General features: G+C 43.8%; 1 protein-coding gene across 1 annotated transcript in view; it reads right to left on the bottom strand.

Moving 5' to 3' along the window:
• Positions 1 to 1,744: 1,744 nt before the first annotated feature.
• epha2b (eph receptor A2 b) overlaps positions 1,745 to 16,045 on the bottom strand; it is a 52,001-nt gene continuing 37,700 nt past the window's right edge. The window contains exons 5-13 of the mRNA XM_072244776.1: positions 15,517 to 15,575; positions 14,950 to 15,075; positions 14,265 to 14,447; positions 14,085 to 14,146; positions 12,864 to 13,073; positions 11,333 to 11,482; positions 9,081 to 9,274; positions 5,838 to 5,993; positions 1,745 to 3,626 (exon numbers count right to left, since the gene is read on the bottom strand). Of these exons, the coding sequence (XP_072100877.1) occupies positions 3,518 to 3,626; positions 5,838 to 5,993; positions 9,081 to 9,274; positions 11,333 to 11,482; positions 12,864 to 13,073; positions 14,085 to 14,146; positions 14,265 to 14,447; positions 14,950 to 15,075; positions 15,517 to 15,575 (1,249 nt within the window). The 3' untranslated portion in view covers positions 1,745 to 3,517. The remainder of the gene's footprint in view (positions 3,627 to 5,837; positions 5,994 to 9,080; positions 9,275 to 11,332; positions 11,483 to 12,863; positions 13,074 to 14,084; positions 14,147 to 14,264; positions 14,448 to 14,949; positions 15,076 to 15,516; positions 15,576 to 16,045) is intronic.

Here is a 16,045-nt window from a genome sequence, read left to right as displayed (position 1 = left end):
TGCCTATCGATTGCAGTTTTTTCTCAACAACCGAGCTTTAGCTTCTCCCTTCCTCCTTGAATAAGTCTGTTACCTCCCAATCCACTGGGACTGTTCCAGAATCCAGGGAGTTTTGTTCCCGTATTATTTTATCTTGACGAGTGGTTCTGGCCTGCAGGGGAGTGGCTCGTTGGCTCTAAATCCCCTGGTTTCTCCTTACTAATGTTGATTACTTTAAATTGTTAGATCCCTGCTTCCCTACAATCTCTGTCCAATTCTTGTTATCCAATGAAGACAGGGACCAAATAATTTCTCTTGATTAAAGGTCTCTGCCCATGGTTGTGACTTTATTTCCCTGCATAGATGCTGTCTGACCTGCTGAGTTCGTCCAGCATTTTGTGTGCGTTTCTTTTGCCCGTATCCTAGGGAACTACATTTGCTATTTTTTCTTACAATACTTGCAGAAGCTCTTAGTCTTTTGTGCCCCCTGCTCATCATATACAATCACTTGCTATTTTCTCCATCACTTTTATCATCTTTTGTTAGTTTCTAAAGTTTTACCTGTCCTTAGGTTAATGTTCTCGGTCATTATTAGCCACATTAGTTACCAGTAGTTGGATCAAACTCCTCACAGGGTCTTTGCTTTTTGAAGCGATGAATATTTATTAGAGAATTTATGGAATATTTCTTTAAAGATATACCATTGTTTATCTGTTGGCAACATTATAATCTAATTTCCCAATCTTAAACCACACACCCATATAGTTTAAAGTTCTTTCATGACCTTTAGAATTAGTTAATTGAAGTTTTACCCTCACAGAAAGAAATGAGTAATTAAATGTATTAGACCACACTGGCAGGAATCCAAGTGAAATGAAATCTCAGACCTGTGTGAGCAAGCTACAAGAAACTAGTCCATGGGACAGACCAAGTCAAGTGGTGAAAAAGTTCGGGTATTGTTTCACTGTGAAACACATTCATTACAATTAGGAAAGAATTTTTTTTCAGTATCTTACTAGCAAGGCTTGGAATTCCATACCTATCTTCTCACCTCCCAGTATGCATGAGTACTTTTGGCTTAATCAGCTAAAAAAGCGTAATTCAGAACTGAGGGACTAAGAAAGCATCATCGCCTGTGTCTGTAATCAGAGAACAGAGACTTAAGACTATTGACAAAAGAACCAGAAGGGAGAGACCAAGATAAATTCTTTTGCACTGAGTGCTTATGATCTGGAATGCAATGCTTGAAAGGGGAGTGCAAGTAGATTTAATAGCAACTTTTAAAGGGAAATTTGATACAGGCCTGGAAAGGAAAAATCCACAGAACTGTGGAGAAAAATGCAGGGGATTGGACTAATTAGGTCATCCTTTCAAAGAGTTGCCCCTGGCAAGATGGTCTCAATGGCATCCTTTTTTCGAGAAGAGAGTTAGCTGAATGCTAAGGCCAGCTCCAACTGTAGCTTTGTTATGAACGATGGCATTTGTTAACCTTTCAATGAATCATTTTAATTTCATACAGTGGTGGAACTCTACAGCTCATGCTCTCAGTAGTTCTTGTTTATTATTTGCACGATTTGTCCTCTTTTGCACACTGGATGTTTGTCGGCGTTTGGTTTCTGATGGACATTGTATTTCTTTGTTTTTGCAAGAAGATGAATCATAAGGTTGTATACGGTATACATAACTTTGATAATAAACTAACATTGAACTTTGAACTTCTAAGTAGAAACTGATTCCCAACATCTTAAAACGAGAGGAAGGAAAATTCACAGGAAACCCTCTACCAGAACACCAACTTTTATTACAAAAAGAAACATCTTGAGCAGAGAATTTGTTGATATGCTCCATTCACTTTGGTCTGAATAAATAAATCATGTTCTAAATACAAGCAAATTAAAGGACAAAAAGCAAGATCACACACACTTGCAGCCAGAGGCAACAACATTAACTAAGTTAAATAAATAAAATCAGTCAGAAGGGAAAGCGCAGAATAAATACACTTTAAATTAATCTTTTTTTTCTTTTTTTTAAAAAAGCAAGGGTTTCTATCAAACTATTTCTGAAAAGATTTTACAAAATATATATATATATATCTGTCAGATTCCTATAAATCAGGAAATAAAAATTCAGCCTGTGCAAATTTGATATTTTTAATTTATAAAATAACTCGATTTGGGGGAGAAAAGTATACTTCCTAACCCTCTTTCTCCATCTACCCCGCAGTAATTTTTTGTGTGCAAAATTCCTTCCCTCATCACCCTCTTCCCAAGGCAACAATCTATATTGTGTATGGATCATATGGAAATGTATTATAGTTATAAAACATCTGGGAAGAGGGATTTCTGAAAAAATGGGGATGCTTGCAGGATGCAGAGAGGAGACACTGAACTTCGGGAGAGTTTGCCCTTGGGATTTTGGGATAGGATGCATTGTTAACACTCCCAAAGTGCTATAATACTCATCGCTGCCTAACCAGGATAAGCACAGCTCGTCTGAATTACTGAAGGTAAGTGAGTTCCTTGACGTAGATGCAGTAGAGTTTCGTGAACGATTGGGTTGTTCGCGTTAGAAATAAACTGGGTTCTGAACACTTGCCTGTGATCCAGTGTCTCGTTGCTTGGTGGTGGGTTCTGACTGTTTGATCCCTTCACAGGAACAATCATCTTTTGGGGCATCAAGTCCCAATCCTGGGAGTACTAGCCCACCCCTGCACACCCCCCCCCCCCACCATCTGCCACACGCATCCATTAAACTTGCCGTCGTCGAGTATTAATCCTGGGTGATTGTGACTGCACCTTATGCAAAGAGAATCTGCTGTAAAGCAGGCGTGATGGGAGATGTGGAAAGCACAATTGACACAGCACTGCTGAAGTTTTAAATTGGAATTCTCAGCATGCTTAATACAGAACATTACAGCACAGTACAGGCCCTTTGGCCCACATAGTTCACAAACCTCGGTGGCATAAAGAGGAGTTGGTGTTCTGCACACCATCCATTCAACCATGCCAGGTCTAACTCCAAGTTTTGCCATTATCAAGCATTAAATCCCAAGACATTCAGAAACTAAGTTTCCAGAGACAGGAGTCCCAACGATGTAACAGACTGTAAAGATGGTATTCAATAAGGAGACATCCCCTACCACATTACTGGCACAAAGAATGAAATCAACAAATCAATTTACTGATTAAATCAAACACCCAAGGAACTGAATGCTGATTCCACTAAACCTGCTACAAACACACTCACACTCTTCATCAATTCAGTCACAGCCAGGCGGATTCAGTGATGTTGAAAGGCTTCATCTTTTTTGTTGTACGGCCACATCAGACAATAGCCAGCAGGGAAAGAGGGAGCTGTAAAGGCAGGATGGCTAGGTGTTTCTTTTCTCCCCCCCTCCCTTCTCTAGTTCTTAATAAAGAATCGAGTTTCTCTTCAGCACCGGTCTCTCCAGCACTCAAGTGCAGGACTGTTGTCCCATTCAAGTAATGCAAGTCCGTGGAAAAGGGTTTGCGCCTCCCGCGTGCAGGACAGGAAGACATCACACCGTGTATACACCCATGCTGTTAGCTTGTTCCTGCAGTCCCAAAATGCTGAACGCAATCCGCTTCTGATGCCCTGGTAACCGGATTCCAATCTTTTTCACGTCCCTGAAAAGCACAGAATCGGCACATGTGAGGGGAAAGAGACTCGCCAGAGATTCCAGTTATACATTTCAGTCATCTTGGTCACCTGTACCAGCGTTGCCAGATGGCTGCAATGTAGTTAGCATTTAATGAAATGCTTAGCATTCCAGCAATGAACTTTAATAAATAACCAGCTGGCCTATTTTCAAGTCATGGGTAATTAGGTGAAGGCAAATCAAACAGAATAAGAAGGGAATTCACACAATTAGCCAAGAGCTCTAGTGCGCAGAGAAAATGCAAACGCAAGGGAAATCATGTCCAGTGGTAAGAATGCATTTGGGCTGGTCTTCTGCACAGCTTGCCAATGACACTTTCCTTCCTTTCACTCTGTTCTCCCAAATGAGGAAAGTCTGTAGAATCCTGTGCTACATTGGAGCACAAAGAAAGCCATCAATTTGTCCTTGTTTCCATGGAGATAAGAACCTGGTGTTTATACTCAGACATTTCCTGCTACTGGGGCCAGACAGGCAATCCTAGGGCATTTCACTCCTTTTCCCCATCTCCTCGCAATGAATGTGAATTCTTTCACTGTTTACAGGACCCACTTTAACCCTCAGCAGAGCTTTTTCTCCCCCTTGCTACACCCTGATATTAAAGTCCGCTTTCCAAAAGAAGCTGCCTGTTTCCAGGATACCCTTCACTGAGGAATGTAATAAAATTGCCGTCGCTCATAAACATCCCATCACCATCTTCCTTAAATTCCTTCAAAACTAGACAGCGTTTTGTGTGGGCCCTCGGTCTAATGATCATCCGTCTCCTTCTGGAATCTGGAAGGGATGCAGTGGTCTTTGTCAAGACCCACTTCGAACCACAGGATGCTGTCCTCCTTGGGCTAGTCCCAGGGACACATATTAAGTCAAATATGGACAGTTGTTGGAAAGATCATAAAGTTAATGAAAAAAAAACACTTTGGTCTTCTGGTATGAGGATCTGTCCTTAAGAGCACATGACAAGGTGTAGGGCTACATGCTGAGGAATGAACTGAATCTGGGGCTGCTTTCTCACCAAGGTCAATGGCTGCTACTGGACACTGGAAAACTAGGTCCTGTGTAATACCCTCTCAAACTTAGCAATCATGTAACGTTTGGAGATGGACACTGATCCTACAGTAACCTGATCCAAATATTCTGAAGAAATGTAATTATATGGTGAACAGAAGGAACGATGAAATATAAATGTTCTATATTGCTTAATTGAAAACTTCATCAATAAATAAAGTACTTGAAAAATAAAAACACCTGGTCTGTGAACTTTCTGATTTTCTTTCTTGTTCACAGCACCTCCCCACACTGTTTTCTTTCCTTAACATTTTTATTTAATATGTAAGCACTCTTTTTTTATATAATATTTTGTTCAGTCAGGTCAATCCCAAAGCCCATTATCTTCCTGCTTCTGTTATTACATGTTGAATCAGTTTCTGGTACTGAAAACAAAGCTTGCGCACAAGGCTCCACAGCAGAACCCCACCGTTTCAAAGAGTTTTGTCTCGTCTCTATCTCATCTCTGTGGGAATTCTGCACCACCAGAGCAAATCGGGTCACCGTGTTGATTAGAGTGCACTGGACCTGACATGTGTATTTAGCCAGTGACAGTTCTGGGTGAGGGTTAGACTGTCGTCTTTCGCGGTGCAATAGAAACTATTAATAGCACTTCCTTGAAGCGTCTGCATATCTGTGTGAAATTCCTCAGGAAAGCAAACATTTTCCCAGCAACTTGAGATATGATTCCATTGAGACATCCCCTTCCGTGCTGAGCTCTCTAGCTGTGAAGTGATGAATGGAATGAGATTAACGGCTCTAGATTGGGCAGGCGTTGGTGATCTGGGGAAGACTGCGGGCTCTAGCTAGGACAAAAAGCATTCGGGTTGGGGGGGGGGGGCACTGGATTGACATTTTTGCAAATTGACTCATCACTATCCCCAGTGTAGGTGGTCATGACTTGAGAGAGTTTAAAACGCAACTCGTCCTTTCTGAGCTGCTCGGCTGCACAGTAGCCGCAAGCTCTAACTCACTGTGGGATCACGTCTTAACTGTTTGGAGCCACCCCAGAAAATCCAAAGGGAAATTAACAGGGACAAGCAGACTGGGCTGATGAGCAGGAAGCATTTCCTCCAGTTAGTCTCGTGCCATAATCCAGAAAGAAAAAGGCAAAGTGATGGCCCAAATATTTACTCACTCTGAGGTTAGTTGAACAATGTGCTCCATAGTACTGTATCCCGCTGCCATGAAGTTCTCCAAATACTGTCCCATCTTTATAGACTCCAACCACTCGCTGACTGTGCGGAAGATCATACCGTCGGTCCCACTGGTGCTGGGCAGTCGGATGGACACGCTGCAGGAAGGTCAGAACATCAGCGGTGAGACTTTATTACACATGGGCTAACACCAGCCATGTCACAACACAATGCTGCGGGCCACAGCTGTGTGCAATGCCCTCTTCAATATACTTAGCATTGAAGGTTGCAGGCATCCAAAAGGGACCACAACCTTGTCGTGGGGTTTGGAGGCCTGCGTGTCCTCAGTGACCCGGAGAGCTAAGTTGACCGGAGACAGGGCTTTATGCTTTGGCTCCTGATAGAGTCACCCACACCGAGCAGGTCAAAGGATAGAGGCCAGACCAAGAGTGGTTCATTGGTCCTTCAGGTTTGGGGGCTAACAACCCTGACTGGTAAAGCAAAATGACAAAAACCACATTGAAGAATCCTTCTGCAGCTGAGTGCAACAGTATTCTTGAGTCTCCAGCCAGAACTTGCATGGATGATAGTTGTGAAAACTGACAGGAAGCTGCTGACACGATGAAGGAAGCCCTGAACACTGCCAGAGACGGAGGACCTTCATTGCTGCCCTAAACACCAGTGGCCTAACAAGCAGTAAGTGAAGACTGCAATCTATAAACCTCTTCCTTTTGTCTTGATGACAAACCATGTCACATCTTGGATTACTTTCCTCTGGACTTCCTTCATTACAATGGACAATCTTTCCTTGCTGGTTAGAGGCACTTATCGCAATCCAGAAGCTGGTTACAGGTTGAGCTATGGGAAATGCTGGCAAGTCAAACTCAGATTGGGAAAGGTACCCTTATTTTGATTTAAAAAAACATTTTGCAGGTTAAATATTTCTTGAGGAGTGCAGTTAAGCTAATGTTAGAAGTCCCCTTCTAACATTTCCCTAACAATACAGTTCTGGACGCCCCCTATAGGAAGGATATCGCGGCTGCAGAAGAGGTTTACCAGGATGCTGCCTGGTTTAGAGAGCACATGAGAGGCTGGGCAAACTTGGGTTGTTTTCTCTGGAGCAGCAGAGACTGAGGGGAGATCTGATAGAGGTTTACAAGATTATGAGAGGCGTAGATAGAGTAGACAGGGAGTATCTTTTTCTGAGGGTAAAAATGTCTAATACCAGAGGGCATGCATTGAGGGTGAGAGGGGGTCGATTCAAAGGGGGTGTGAGGGGTCAGTGTTTTTAAAACTCAGAGAGTGGTGGGTGACTGGAGTGTGTTGCCTGGTATGGTGGTAGAGGCAAATACATTAGAGGCTTTTAAGAGATGTTTAGACGAATATGAGGAAGATGGAGGGATATGGACATTGTGTAGGTAGGAGGGATTAGCTTTTTTAAGGGGCTTTTGATTTACTTTTTAGCTGGTTCAGCACAACATTGTGGGCCGAATGGCCTGTTTCCGTGCTGTATTGTTCCATGGTCTGTGTAATAAAGTTTCTGACTGGTGGAGCTATGGGGTACATCAACATTGCATTTTTACAGCAAATCTAAAAATTACACAAGGTTTCATTTCTATAAAACCAAAATGTATTGAATAGATTGGCAGCTTGGCAGACTAGGAAGTACTGACCGAACATGACCAACCAATACAAGAGGAGATCACACCAATGTATGGGCCTCATAGATTACTGATATTCAAATATTCTGTAAATCTTCCATGATTTAGGCATAACTTTGAACTCAAACACCACAAGAATGGCTTCTCCCAGGATGGAAAATCTCTCCTTCACTCCTTTTGTAGAACATGCAGAATCAACTCCCATCAAGCCCCACCCCAACCATTGACTCAGACAGTTTGATGTCAGTACTCCCTAATGTCCAAATGCAAATATCAATGCAAAGTTATGCCTGTACTCACAGAGGCATCATTGAATCAGATTGGAATGCTTGATCCTTTTATTCCACCTACAATCAGTAATCCCTCCTAAAACTGAATTACATTGCATTTTTCTTTCAATTGGCCCCTGCACCAGTGAGTTTTACTGGAATGTGTTTCACATCCAGTCCCATCCCCACCACCAGGGTAACAAGTTCATTTTGGTCCATAATCTTATTTGAGGGCTGTTCCCACTACTAAAATTTAGCTCTGTTTATTGCAATCCAGGGCAGCGAGGGGTTAAAATATCAGACTATAAAAGGAGGCTGGCTCACAGCAGAATGCAATAAAACAGGTCTGCTCAAATTCACTTGCTCATCCATAGTGAAGATTAATCCTTAATTATTTTCTGTCCCAAGCCAGTCAGACATGCTTTCAGTGCAGAGACCTGATCAGATTGCCTACAGCCATTGCTCTAATAGGATTTTGTGGTTTCTCCATTGTTCGTGCACCTGGAGCATAGGAATGTACACTTCTGGGACTACAGGGCTATAAGTGAACTGGAACGCTGCCAGGAGAGATTTCATTACCAAAGCTACATTTACTAACCACTAGTTGGGCCGGTTTGGTACCCTAGTATAAATGGAAGTTACCAGGGCTTGACCAGAACTGGGAGTTGCCTGGTGTGTTTCAAAAACCCATGGAATCTTTGACCAGTTCCCACTCGACACCAAGAAATCATCAAGTCCCTAAACTTTCATGTTTCTTTTGGCGGTGAGTAAAAGACATCATTTTTATGTAAATCATTTTTCTATCAATGCATAGAGCACAGATAATCCAACACCCCCCGCTCCCCCGCACACTTTCAGCTAGAGCTTGGCTCCCATAAATAATGTTGCATGGGTGGGATTATCCCATTATTGTTCACGCAAGCCAACACTCTGCTGGAAAAAATCACCGTAAATACAAGGAACTATCCCTTAATCACATTCCCACCGGCAACCTAATAGCATAAGAGATAGCCAAGCCTGGCACTGCCTGAATGCAAACAGGGCAACCTCAGGAACGGTTGCCTTGTGAATTGGAAGCATTTGTCTTCGCAAATGCTCTTTGACGGTTCTAGAAAGAGCCACAAGTTCCTGGACGTTTCGTTTACAGGTGATCGCTGAAGGCCCAACTGATAGGAAGCCAGGGTTTCCTCAACACCCACCTTCTACCCTATCAGCGCCAATCACCACCAGGTTTGCTGCCCCACCCCACCTGAATTTAGGGAACCAACCAGGTCTGGGATTAATTCACCCAAAAATACGCGATACCAGCACATACCGTGGATCAAAATCCGCAATGCTTTTCAAGGATTCCGGGCTGCGAATCAGTTTGTCGAGGATGTTGACGATGTCGCAGAACTTGGGTCGTTTGGTCCTCTCCTGCTGCCAGCACTGCATCATCAGCTGGTAGATGGCAGAGGGGCACTCCATCGGAGCAGGCAGTCGGAATCCTTCATTTATCGACTTCATCACCTTCAGGGAAGAAAAGGCAGCTGAGATCAGTAACCCGGGACATGGCTGATTGGGCTCTGTGCACCGTTGGAAATGGCAGGAAAAAGCTCAAGATGATAAGTGATGACATGTCAGGACAACTCTGTCTACTGCTAGTATAAAGCCCAGTAGGTGGAACGGTCTAAGATCACTCCCTGCACTGTGCAGGAAGTGGAAAACCTCATGGTGCATGCAAGTCGGGAGTGCTTGGTGCAGAGGCTTCAGGCTTGAATTTTCACTTCCCATCTCCCACCTTCACCCTTATTGGCAACAGATGGTAACTTCAATATGGTTTTATTACTATTTAATTATTTATGGTGCAACTGTAACGAAATCCAGTCTCCCCCGGGATCAATAAAGTATGACTATGACTATTTCAGAGGGTTTAAGTGGCCCAATTTTCCCAGTGCAGGTACCAACTCCAAAAGCCAACATGACAGGAATCCATGGAGTTCATTTTTTACTGGACTATTCCACACCTGCAGCTTGTGGCCGCTCTAGGTTCCAAAAAAATAAAATGGCATTGTTCTGCAGACACTCCAGTAGCTGGGATTGTGCATTACTCTGCTATCTGTCCTGTCAGATGCCCTTCCACCAACCAATACTCCACCATAGTCCCGCCCACACTTCCTCAGGAGTCTTGTTAAGCTCTTTAATCTCTCATGTCATGCTACAAGTACCCCCAGCGTTCTTCATGTATTTACAGTTGGCATTCACCCAAAAAAAACAAATCCACAACAACAATGGGGTCATACTTGAAATTTTGAACCAGATTTTCTACATCTATTTTACAGTCTAACATTCGCTCCACTCATCTACAGCTGACAGCCTCTTGTCATCACTGGGTCTTGCCTTGACTGTTCCATCCGCTCACACACAGGAGACTGCACATGCTGGAACCTGGAGCAACTCAATGGCTCAGGTCACACCTGTGGACGGACTTGACAGTCAAAGCATTTCGGGCCGACACCCTGCATCCCGGACTGAGTGTTAAAGGGGAGATGGCCAGTACAGAAAGGGGTGAGGAGAGCTGGCGGGCGATAGGTTAATGCAGTTGGGGAGGGGTGGGGAGAGAATAAGGAAGATGGGGAAAGGCACCAGAAGATGGGAGGTGATAGTGGAAGTTAGTGGGAACAGAGTTAGAAGCTGCACTATTCCCACATTCCACTCCCTCATCCACCTGTCCCACCTCATCTCCCTGAACCCACCTATTGCCTGCTAGCTCTCTCTACCCCTTTACACGGGCTGGCTCCAGTCCATCTTTCAGTCTAGATGAGGGATCTCAAGCTGTAATGTCAACTGTCCATTTCTCTCCACAGACACTCCAGCTCTTCATCTGCTGCTCTGCTTTCTTGCAATTTGAAATAGCAGGCAAAATAAAGCTCAGTAATGATCGGGACATTAAACATCAAGGGAGACGATGGACTCTTAAATGTCAACCAGCCTGCTTCGTTCAACTCTCCTTAAACCCGAGTTCACCCAACAGTCTTGCTGACTTTGTCACAGTCCAGTTCCCCACACACAGGACCTGTTACAGCTCAGCCCGAAACGTCAACTGTACCTCTTCCTATAGATGCTGCCTGGCCTGCTGCATTCACCAGCATTTTTTATGTGTGTTGCTTGAATTTCTAGCATCTGCAGATTTCCTCGTGTTCACATGAACTGTACTGGCTCTCAGTTAAGCCGACTCCGTTTTAAAATTCCCATCTAGCTTTTGCTCTCCATCACGTCAATCCCCATCTCTATAATTGCCACCACTCCCATAAACCCACTGTGCTACCTATTCAACTTTGGCCTCTTACTCATTCACAAATCCAGTTCATAACGGACAAGGCCCTCAACACTCGAATTCCCTCCTAAACCTCTCCACCCCTTTCCTCAGACTGCTTTCTCCGTGATTCCTGGTCACATGCTCTAGTACCCCCTTATGGAACTTTATTTTGGGTCCATTAACACTCCCGACAAACTGCTCAGAGCATTTTTGCTGTGTCAAGCTGCGGGTATCAATGCAGGACAGAATTGCACAGCTCTGCCTCTCACCTCGTGATTGGACATTTCCCAGTAAGGTCTCTCTCCATAGGACAGGACTTCCCACATTACAATGCCAAAGCTCCAGACATCACTTGCTGAGGTGAACTTCCGGTAAGCAATTGCCTCTGGCGCAGTCCAGCGAATTGGGATCTTCCCACCCTGAAAAAAACACCTGTTATCAGCAACTGAGCATCACAGAATCTCCTTGGACAGGATTAAAAATAAATCCTAGCAATCAGGTCACAGCTTTGCTCTCATCTTATCACAAGGTGTTTATAGGCAGTTAAGCAGCAATCATAGCTCTGATATTCAAACACATCCTCTCAAGACATTCATTTAAGATTCTCTCAGTGAAATTGTAGCCAAGTTCTCGGGCAGAGTTTGCCAAACTGGACAACTCCCAAGCAGCTGTCCGGCGCCCATTTCCACTCTCTGCCAGGTAGCAGGTTGCAGCAAATAAATAGCATTGCTGCATTGACAGACGTCCTAGAGAAACAATCAGCTGCATACCAGAGGGACTGAGAGAGGCAGGCAGAGGCAGAGGACATCAGCACAGACAGGGTCTGACACTGACCGGGTCACGTACACAGATGAAGCGACAATTGGAGATTATTGGACCAAACTCTTAAACATCACCCGTTCTTTGAACAATACATGAAGAGACTGATCATAAGAGGGTAGGAAAAGACAAGGGCTTTTCATGTAAGTGGGATGAACACCAGTTGATGGTTGGGGCCTGTTTCTATGCTATATGTCCCTATCATTACATGAGACAGAATTTGTACTAGTGTGGAATAGCAGACAAATGGAGCAAGAGATGCCTGTCTGGACACTCCCTGGGATTCAGGTCCTGGAGGGGAGCTTACACAAACAGCATCTCTCCTGACATGGAGATAGAATTTGTGTCGTGCTGCCCTATCATAGGACTTGGAAGATCTACAGAAACTTAAATCTTATATTCTTTTGAAATAGTTTTAAGTGTTTGTTTCAGACAGAGCGCCACATTCAGGCCATATCAACACCAGTTCTCTGGTCAGGAGATATATTCAGGCAGTGTTCCTATCAATCTCTGAGTTTTTCCAGCATTTTGTGTGTGTTGCTTTGGGTTTGCAGCATCTTGCCCACCTGCTCCTCTAGACCTCATTAGACTGCAGCCAAGCTAGTTGGAAGAGATCTGCATTTTCCAGTTGTTTAAGTGGTTCCACTCACAAGGCTTTTCCTCAAGCACTAAAGGTATTTGTGGTCACACACCTCTCTAATTAACACACACAAGATGCTGGAGGGACGCAGCAGCTATGGAAAAAAGTAAACAGTCGACATTTCGGACCAAAATCCTGCATCAGGGCTCATGAACCCTTCAGTCCCGATTAAAGGTTTCGGCCTGAAGAGTCTACTGTTCACTCTTTTCCATAGATGCTGCCTGGCCTGCTGAGTTCCTCCAGCATTTTGTGAGCACTGCTGGGATCTTCTGTTTGCGTCTCTCTCGTTTCTTGCCCTCCTCTCCACACTGAGCCACTCTTTCTGCAAAAGATATACTCACGCTGGTGGTGTACGTGCCCTCCGTGTCATCTTCCAACACCCGCGAGAGACCGAAGTCGGACACTTTGCACACCAGCTGACTGTTAACCAGGATATTGCGCGCCGCCAGGTCCCGGTGCACGTAGTTCATATCGGAAAGGTACTTCATGCCAGAGGAAATCCCTCGAAGCATTCCAACCAGTTGGAGAGAAGAGAACTCACCATCGTTATTCTGTGGAAGAAGAAATTGGTACAAATCAGTGACGAGTGTATTCAGATCCACTCCTTTCAGATTAATAAGTATTTTTATAATACTGAAGCCCATTGAAAAGTGAAAGAAATCTTGTAATCTTTTAGTTAGGATAGGATTCCATTAACAAATTTTTAAAAGTGATGAAATCAAATTCAAGGAAACAGTCAAGATTTGAATGTACTTTTATACATTTCAACCGTAGGGTTGAAATGTGTCAAAGTATAGAAATAAATAGTGGCCAACTTTATTAGGTGCACCTGCTCGTTAATGCAAATATCTAATCAGCCAATCATGTGGCAGCAACTCAGTGCATAAAAGCATGCGGACATGGTCAAGAGGTTCAGTTGTTGTTCAGACCGAACATCAGAATGGGGAAGAAAGGTGACCTAAGTGTCTTTGATTGTGGAACGATTGTTGGTCCAGATGGGGTGGTTTGAGTATTTTAGAAATTGCTGATCTCCTGGGATCTTCATGCACAGCAGGCTCTAGAATTTATAGAGAATGGTGCAATTAACAGAACACATCCACTGAGCAGCTGTTCTATGGGTGAATATACCTTGTTAATGAGAGCGGTCAGAGGAGAATGGTCGGACTGGTTCAAGCTGACAGGAAGGCAACAGTAACCCAAAGAACCATGCGCTACAACCACGGTGTGCAGAGGAGCATCTTTGAATGCACAATGTGTTGAACCTTGAAGTGGATGGGCTACAGCAGCAGAAGACCATGAACATACAGTCAGTGTCCGCTTTATTAGGTAGAGGGGGTACCTAATAATGTGGCCACTGAGTGTATATCTCATTACAGATATCTGTGCTAGCTTTATACATCCATCTCAGCCAGCTGTACAGTAGAGAGACGAGGAACTAGAACAAACTAGAGTAAAGTTGTAACAGATCGGATGCTATTGCTTAAAAGGTTTCAATGAAAACTACTTTACGAGGCTTCAATGCAACAAGACTTGAAGCACTGATCCATGTTGTAGTTACTTACACGAAGGTAGGCATCAAGTGCTCCATTTTCCATATATTCTGTAACAATCATCATGGGTTTGTCTGTGAGGGGACAAGAGAAATATGTATCGTCAACAGAAAGTCACACATTCACCTCAGATCATTCAATATGGATGTTTCCCCAACTAATTCTCTATTTTCATTTGACTGAGTTACTTACATTTGGTGACAACCCCTTCCAGATGGATGACGTTGTGATGACTGAACTGGCCCATGATACTTGCTTCACTTAGAAAGTCGATCCTTTGGCTCTCAGTGTAACCAGCTTTCAGTGTTTTAATGGCTACCCCAATCTCCTTCCTCCCTTTCTTCAAGATCCCTTTGTAGACCTCGCCAAACTCACCTGAGAAAGGTATAAAGGCAACAATCTATCAAGACAAAAATCACGCTGAACAGGACAATACCACCGAGTACTGGCGCAGTGCTATCATGAGTAACAGTAAGGGGGCTTGGTTCAACATCAGCTGTGGTCCTCCAGTTAAGATGCTCTTATGTATATTTATCTTCTGCTGAGGGCACAGTTCCACATCTGGGTACTAGAAATGAATATCATAGAACAGTATAGCACAGGAACAGGTCATTCGACCCATATTTAAATCAGTATTCGAATGGCCAATTGAACTAATCCCTACAATGTCCATACCCCTCCATTTAAACAACTCCTGAATGACCCTGAGGTATCTGCCACCCCAGGCAGCCCACCACTCTGTGTAAAAAAACTTGCCCCTCACATCTTCCTTTGAAATGGCCTCTTCTCGTCTTAAATGGGCGCACTCTGGTACTGGACATTTGATCCCCGGGAGGGAGAAAAACTACTGCCTGTCAAGGTACAAAGTTTTACATACCAGCTCCAATCACTTTTTGCTTGGTGATGGCAGATGGATGGATCTCATCGGCAAACTTTAGGACAGCTTGGTTAGGGTCCTCGTATGTGTGTGGATCAACGTACGTCTTCAGCGGCTTCAGCTGGTCTGTTGGCATAGAAACATCATCCTATCTTAACTATATCTTATACTCAGCAGATGAAATGCCAGCACTAACGGTTACAAATAGCACATTAACTGCAGTTTGACCGCAAAAGAGAGCTACAACAGCCAAATCTCGGGGGCCAGTGGATCACTAAACCAGGTGTGTGTGTGTGTGTGTGTGTGTGTGTGTGTGTGGGGGGGGGGGTTCTTGCAAAGAGTTTTTTCCAGATGCATTCAAGCATACAATGGCTTACAGCTGTCACCAGTAGAAAAGGTGTCTACAAAATTGGGGGAAATTTGAAAAGGTTTGCTGAAAATTTGTAGTTTCAAGGTAATTGGAACACCGGAAAAGGTTGCTCGGTTTATAGTTAAAAAGGAATCTTCCCCTGCCAGCCCTCCAACTTAATTTCCTAAAGAGAGGATCTTTAACTAAACGAGACTTACCAGGGTGTTTGGTGAAATAAATATCCTCGGGACCCTGCCGGGCTCGGGAACTCTGTTTCCTGGAAGCAAAACACATGTTTATTAAAACAAAAAAAAATCCAAGAAGTAAAACTATAAGGCCAATATGGGTTTCAGAAGGAACGGTTGGTAATTTTTGTCACTAAAATCTACACACTAAATCTCATTCTTAATTATCATGAGCTGTGAACGGATTTGTTCATTTGATCTGCACATGCATTTTCTGATCAGCTTAATTGGAACAGTTTAAAAGATACGTTGCACTCCCTCTCTTCTGATTTATGAATGAGGTTTAGAAGATATTGTCTGATCTGCAGGTTTTCTCTTGTTTGAGGTAATCTCATTGCAACTTTGGATACTGTAACTAGGCTCAACGGTGTGGTTGCAGGGAGGTGATTTCCTCTGGTTTAGGAGTGTGGAACCAGAGCTCAGTGCCTCAGAACGCCTGGCAAGACATCCAGGACCGTAATGAGGAGAAACTTCCTCACTCAAAGGATGGCAAATCGTTTGC

This window comes from Mobula birostris, chromosome 27 (genome assembly GCF_030028105.1).
Source record: "Mobula birostris isolate sMobBir1 chromosome 27, sMobBir1.hap1, whole genome shotgun sequence".
In the NCBI taxonomy this organism is placed as follows: Eukaryota; Metazoa; Chordata; class Chondrichthyes; order Myliobatiformes; family Myliobatidae; genus Mobula; species Mobula birostris.
This window is presented reverse-complemented; position numbering and strand designations above follow the sequence as displayed.